We start from the raw sequence: 6,920 nt of genomic DNA, 5'->3' as shown, positions 1-6,920 counted from the left end.
AGCCTGTTTCCAGTAAGATGTGGGGTGACAGTGGGGTGGAGTGCGAGTTTCATGGGTGTGGGATAGAGCAAGCTATCAGAGTGTGAGTCAGCGCGGGGTCGGGGGCGAGCGTGTGGCAGGGGTGGGGTCAGGTGCTCCAAGAACAGTCACGGAATCCCACTCACGTTTGGCCCCTTCACCCATCTCCGTCCCGTCTACTGCGGGTCCCACTCCCGCACTTGTGCGCACACCCCGCAATGTCCAGTTTGGTTCTGTCTGTATGTTTGGCGACAGCTGGGGAGGGACGAGTGTCCTTGCTGTTGTTTTTATGCCCAGGTTAGGAGATTCCCTCCCCCTTCCCACCCTGGGTGGGTGTGGGGGTGTGTCTAGTCAGGAGGTAGGGGTGTGGGGATGTGTGTGCGTGTGTGTGTGTGTGTGTGTGTGTGTGTGTGTGTGTGCGCGCGCGCGCGCCGTATTTCAGCATAGGGTGGTTCCATCCGCTCTTGGAGTATTTGTCATATTTGTTAGTGTCTGTATTTGGGAGCGATCTCGACCCAGGTTTCTACCCTAGGTGTCAGGCCAGTGCAGTAGGGGCGCAAATTCTTTGGCACTCTACTCACAGCGCTCGCCCTCCAGCCCCCCAGCTGGCCAGGGTTCTTTAGGGAGCGGCTTGCGTGGGGAGGACGCAGGCTGATGTGTCCCCGGGAGAAGTAGGGGAGCAGGGGCGGGCCAGGTCCCCGGGCGCAGCCTGGGCTCGGGGGATCCGCGCGGCTGACGTCAGGCGGCTCCTTAAATAGAGCCGGCAACGCGCTAGGCTCGGCATTTCTGGAGGAGCCAGAATCCGGCCGGCGCCCGCGCCAGCGCCACCGTCCGGTCCGCCGCCAGCTCGCACCCAGCGCCGCCGCTGAGCTCTCCGTGCGCAGCGCTCCACGGACCGCCGGCCCGATGGGGCTTCGGGCGCCGGGCGCGCTCCGAACCCGGCGCCCGTGAGAGCCGAGGAGCGCCAGGAGGCGCCCGGCTGCCCGGAGCCCCCGCGCCCACGACACGGAGATGTTGGGAACCTCGCTGTGTGTTCGGCGAGGAGCCGCTGCCCCCGGGATCCCCCGGCACGGTGCGCGCCCCAGCCACCCTCGCCTGGAGAAGCTGGTGCCCCCTGCGCCCAGCCCGCGTGTCTCCGGCCGCGCTGCCTGAGCTGCTCGGCGGCCACCGGGCCAAAGCTGCTCCGCCGCCAGTGCCCTCTCGGAAACCATGACCCCCGGTGCGCGCCCATGGAGCCATGGCCTATAGGGTCCTGGGGCGCGCGGGGCCACCTCAGCCGCGGAGGGCACGCAGGCTGCTCTTCGCCTTCACGCTCTCGCTCTCCTGTACTTACTTGTGTTACAGCTTCCTGTGTTGCTGTGACGACCTCGGCCGGAGCCGCCTGCTCCGAGCGCCCCGCTGCCTGGGCAGCCCCAGCGCGGGGGGCCGGCAACTTCTCCCCAAGTCCCGCCCCTGCGATCCTCCAGGGCCGACGCCCAGCGAGCCTGGCGCACCCAGCGCACCTGCAGCTGCCGCGCCCGCCGCTCGGCTCTCGGCTTCCAACCACTCTGGCTCCCCGAAGCTGGGCACCAAGAGGCTGCCCCAGGCGCTCATCGTGGGCGTGAAGAAGGGGGGCACCCGGGCCGTGCTGGAATTTATTCGGGTGCACCCTGACGTGCGGGCCTTGGGCACCGAGCCCCACTTCTTCGACAGGAACTACGGCCGCGGGCTAGACTGGTACAGGTAAGGCGCGGGTGGCCCCACTCCACGCGCCTCCCATCTCCACTCAGCTTCTTCTTGGAGCCATCTCTTGGGCTTCCTGTTCTTCATAACCTGCCCCTGTTGTGTGGATTCTGGCTGACTTTGGGGATTCTAGATCAGAAGGGTTTATCTTGAACTTCTCGGTGATGACCTAGGCGGGGTATAAAGGAGGCAAAGAGTGGTCCCTGTCGTCACTGAAACAGGCAGAATGGGGCTCTCCAGCTGAACCTCAAGGCGAGGCTAAAGGCTGGTTCGGTGCCTGGCTTTGGGGGTGCTGCGGGACGTCTAAGGAAGGGACAGATTGTGTGTCTTTCCTAGTCTCTGGCTTCTGAGGGACCCAGGTAAGGGGCAAGGCGAAGCAGTGTTTTGCTCCGTCCCAGAGGCGAGGGCGAGGTCATTGACGCTCACTGGGACTCAGCCTGAGATCTCTACATGAAAACACTCATCTTTTGTAGTCTCATCCTCAACTCTAGTTCCTGGGAGGCTAACTGTAGTCCATCTGACCCTGAGCCAGTTGCCTGAGAGAGATACAAACACCCTACCATTCAAGTTCAAGTTCTAGCCATTTCCCTCAACCTTCAGAGCCTCCACGTTCTCAACTACACAGTAGGAAGAATAGTCTTTGCCTTTCCTGCCTCATCAGCCCTTTCTGAAGTGCTTAAAAGTGTCAGAAAGACACTTTATACTGGCGGATGCTTCTAAACCAATAACCAGGATATGGACCACACAATGCTGGGGGGCTTCAGAAGTCGGCTGGCCAGGATCCTGGGGCAGCCAGTAGGTAGTAGATTGTCTATCCTGCCACCATTGGGCTGGGGATGAGATTTAGCGAGACTGGAGGTGTCTGGGGACAGACTGAAGCCACTGTAACGTGACAGTCTCCACTGTGCAGTTCCCACCAGCCGCCCCAGCACTGTCTGGTGCGGAAGTATGGCTGGAATTGGCCCACAAATGGTAATGGTTCAGGGCGTCTCCGGGAGCGGCGTATGTGATCTCTGTAGCCCAGCTGGTCACTGAATTCTCACCATGCACCGGACCCCTTGAAAGACTTGCTAGAAATGTCTGTGTGGCAATGAAGCTGAGAGAGTAGCTGGCACGGGAGCTGAGGCTCCGTTTTAGAAAAGTAAACTGTTTAGGTGGCAGGAGGGTCAGAAGGATATTGGGCAAAGGACAGATTTATTAGAAGAAGGATTCCTGTGATGGGTTCCTATTAGGAGGCCTTGGGTTTATAAGGGAGGGCCCCAGGGCCACATTGTCACAGCCTTGGGGACAAAAGGTGTGTGTGGAAGGTAACATCCTCAGGAGGTAGACAGACCATCTGTCTCCAGCGGAGCTCAGCAGAGAAGAGGTGCCCTCTCTGGGTGATGAATGGGGTGGGGTGGCATGGAGCGGCAGGTCTAGGCTCCCTGCCCTTGATGTTTTCCATGTCATGATGGTAGACCTTCCATCTGGATGTTGGAGGACACAGTCCAAGCCAGACCCCAGGGAGGATGGGGGTCAATGCCTCAGACAGCTGAGCCTGGAGATTGTGAGCCTGGTCACAATCCCACAGTCATACCTGCCAGCGTTTCCTTGATGGAAAGACTGAAGCTCAGCATTGCCAGTGGGAAGTGCATTCTTAAGTGCAAAACAGTGAAATTCCAAGTGTCAGGCTTGTGGATCCATTACCCTCTAAAAACCACCTGACCCCAGACCTTCCTCTTTTGCTCACTTCCTTCCACCACCTCCAGGCCTCCTTCCCTGAGCCCAGTGTCATTCAGGGATGGCTGCTTTTTATTTTTAACCTTGGCATGTGTGATTCTAAGCCAGCTTAGCTGTGAACCTTAGAGATGGGAGCCGTGCCTTCTTCTTATTTTTTTTTTTTAGCACATTTGGATTCTGCTAAAATTCTCAGCTAAGTCTTGGTAGGTTTTATTTAACATCAAGCACACTGACAGCTCCACTTCTCTCTCCAGTCCCCTCCTTCTCGGAGTCTGAGTTGCTCTCCCATCCCTGCTCTGTACTTCTAAAGGAACGCTTAGCATGGAGTTCTAGCGGCCAGCGCCCCCTTCCTGCCCGCCCCCACCCCGCAGAAGGCTGGGAGCCCTGAGCATCAGGAAGGGCATGTGGTCCGTGCTTTGCTGAGCACCCCAGAGGCAAAGACTTCAGTGTGATAGGCCATCTCTGTACAAGGCAGGGCTGCCTTCTTCGGGATGCTGTTTTCATCAGTTCCAGAATATTTTTTTGCATGTGCTTTATGTGTGATGATCACACGAGCAGTGTGGGTGAATTGCAGAAATGATGACGGTTCCTAAACCTTTGACATCCTTGTTCTCAGTTCATTTCTGAAAGCCATGGGTCATTAGGGCAGATGCCATGCTTCTCTTTTCTCTGTCCACTAGCCTCATCAGTTTACTGGTGTGAAGACTACATTTCCCTAAAGGGGAACAGCTGGAATGGAGTCACTGGGCATGTGGACGGCATTATGTGTGTTTCTGTGCTTGTCTGTGCAAGTCCAACAAAGGGCTCTAACCATGGCCATGGACAGGGTACACCGTAGTACCTGCTGGGTGGACATGGTGATTACTCTCTTGTGCTCCGTGGTGAAGTATGTGCCCCAAGAGTGGAGCTGCAGGCAGTGTACCTCTTTATGATTTGCCCAGAGCTAATCCCCTGAGTGAAGAAGCTTCCTCTCACGCATTTTGGGCATGTTGTGAGGAAACGCTGTTCCTTGGAAAAGGGCATCATACCTGGAAAGGTGGAGAGTCAGCAAAAGCGAAGAAGACCCTCAGTGAGCTGGATTGGCACAATGGCTGCAGCAATGGGGTCAGGAATGGCTATGAATAGGACAGGGTTCCGAGCTGTTGTTCCCAGGGTCCCTGTGAGTCATACTTGACTTGACAGCACTTAACAATGACAAGAAACCCCTGGGGATGACTTGCTGGGTCAGGAAGTCCAAATTCAGATGCGTAATGTTAAAATAAAAATGCTTTGCCATCAACCCAACAGAAAGACTTCTTTCTGTAAGTTATGGTTGATGCTAACTGCTGAGGAGTTGGCCCTGGAGTTGTGGCAAACTCGTGCACCATGGAACAAGGACACTGCCTAATTCTACACCATTCTCATGACTGGTGGAAGACCATAGGGTTTTCATGGATGGGTTTTTGAGTGATCACCAGGCCTTTCTTCCTCATCTCTCTAAGTCAGGAGGCTGTGTTGAAACCTGTTCAGTACCAAAGCGACATGCAGCCCTTAACTCTAGATGGGTGTTGGCTGCACATGAGGTGTTCTGTCTGGGAATTGAACCCGAATCTCCCTCATGTAAGGTAAGAACTCTGACAGTGGACCACCAACAACCTCCTTTCTATGGGTGAATGGAGGCCAACCAGGAGGTGACAAATGATGCCTAAAGGCAGGTGGCCAGGGCCAGAGAGACCAGAAGTCAGAATTTCTGTATTTCCCATGCCCTACTCTGAGCTCCTGCTGGGAGCAAGCCCAGCTCAAGCCCCTCTCTGGGAGCCCAGTTTTCAGTGGTGAGACCTCTCCCTTCTGATATTTTTCTGTGAGCCCATCACTAGTGCTTATCCATCTATTTATCTGGCCTGATTCTCCTCTCCAGCTGGACCTGCAGATTGGATTGGGCTAGTTGCTTGGACAGGGAGGCAAAGTGGCAGCAGGCTAAGGAGGGAACCAGAGCAGGACCCACTTAGCCACTCCTATGCTGTCTGCTTCGGAATAGGGTGGTCGTCCTGAGTCATAACTTCCTCATTACAGGATGGAGCCTGTAGTAATGGTCATTGGAATGTGTTTAAAGAATGAATGGAGCCCTGTGTATGAAGTTCAAATTCACTGCCATCAAGACAATGCCTACTCCTCGTGACTCTGCAGCAGAGTAGAAGTGCCCCACATGGTTCCAAGACTGCAAATGTTTATGGAAGGAGTCTATCTTATCTTTCTCCCATGTAGCTGCAGGTGAGTTTGATGTTTCAGTTAGCAGTCAAATTGTTTAATCACTATGCTACCAGGTTCGTTTCTATCTGTTAAACTGGCTAAACAGTTACATGGTGTCTGCAGCTAAAGCATCAGCATTAAATACTATTAGTACATTATACCTTGTCAACTGTGCTTTGCTATATTGAGATCCACAGATGTTACATTTTTCACACACTGAAGATTTGTGACAGTCCTGGTTTATCGGTGCCATTTCTCCACCAGCGTGTGCTTACTTTGCATCTCTGTGGCACATTCCGGTAATTCTATCTAGCAACATTTCTAACTTTTTCATAACATAATCACACGCCTAATAGACTACAGTATCGTATAAACATAACTTCCATATGCACTGGGAGACCAAAAAATGTGTGAATTTCTTGATTGCGATATTTGCTTTATTGCAATGGTCTGAAACCAAGCCAGTAAGGTCCCCATGTCTGTGCTGCTGTCACTGTTGCTATGAAGCCAGTTGTTGTTGGGTTGATGCTGTGTGTGTGTGTGTGTGTGTGTGTGTGTGTGTGTGTGTAGAACTAAACTATATTGAGTTTTCAGTGGCTGATTTTTCAGATGTAGATTAGTAGCTTTCCTTCTAAATCTTCCCTGAGTAGACTTGAACCTCCAACTTCTTGTTAGCTGCCAATCATGCTAACCCTTTGCACTAGACTCATTGTTACTGCTACTGCTTCAGTGTCAACATAATCAGTACCATTAATATTACAACTATTAATCCTGTTCTTGCTGCTGGTGACCAAATGGGATGTTGTTGCTCATGCTGGACACCATTGAGTTGCATACAACCCATAGCATCCTGTGAACAGCAGATATTCCCCTGCCCTGTCTTGCACCATCCCAATCATCTCTGTTGCATGTGGGCCCATTGTTACAGTCACTGTAGTAATCTATCTCATTGGGAGTCTTCCTCTCTTACACTGACCCTCCACCTTTCCAAGCATGATGTCTTTTTCCAAGGACTGGGCCCTCCTGACAAGATGCCCAAAGTATGTGAGATGAAGTTTCACCATCCTCACCTCGAAGGAGCACCCTAGTTGCACTTTCTCAGAGACTATTTGTTTGTTGTTCTGGTAGTTGATAGGCTATTGAGTGCTTTTCTCCAACACCACAACTCAAAGACATTGATTCTTCTTCTATTAATCAAGTGAGATGAGAAATTAAGAAATTGTTAGAAAAGT

The 6,920-nt window shown here is 53.3% G+C and overlaps 1 protein-coding gene across 1 annotated transcript in view; it reads left to right on the top strand.

Annotated features, from left to right (window-relative positions):
* Window positions 1-844: 844 nt before the first annotated feature.
* Window positions 845-6,920, top strand: part of HS3ST2 (heparan sulfate (glucosamine) 3-O-sulfotransferase 2) — a 184,562-nt gene continuing 178,486 nt past the window's right edge. The window contains exon 1 of the mRNA XM_006892637.1: window positions 845-1,740. Within this exon, the coding sequence (XP_006892699.1) occupies window positions 1,256-1,740 (485 nt within the window). The 5' untranslated portion in view covers window positions 845-1,255. The remainder of the gene's footprint in view (window positions 1,741-6,920) is intronic.

This window comes from Elephantulus edwardii, unplaced genomic scaffold (genome assembly GCF_000299155.1).
Source record: "Elephantulus edwardii isolate Elephantulus edwardi_28Jun2011 unplaced genomic scaffold, EleEdw1.0 scaffold00117, whole genome shotgun sequence".
NCBI lineage: Eukaryota > Metazoa > Chordata > Mammalia > Macroscelidea > Macroscelididae > Elephantulus > Elephantulus edwardii.
This window is presented reverse-complemented; position numbering and strand designations above follow the sequence as displayed.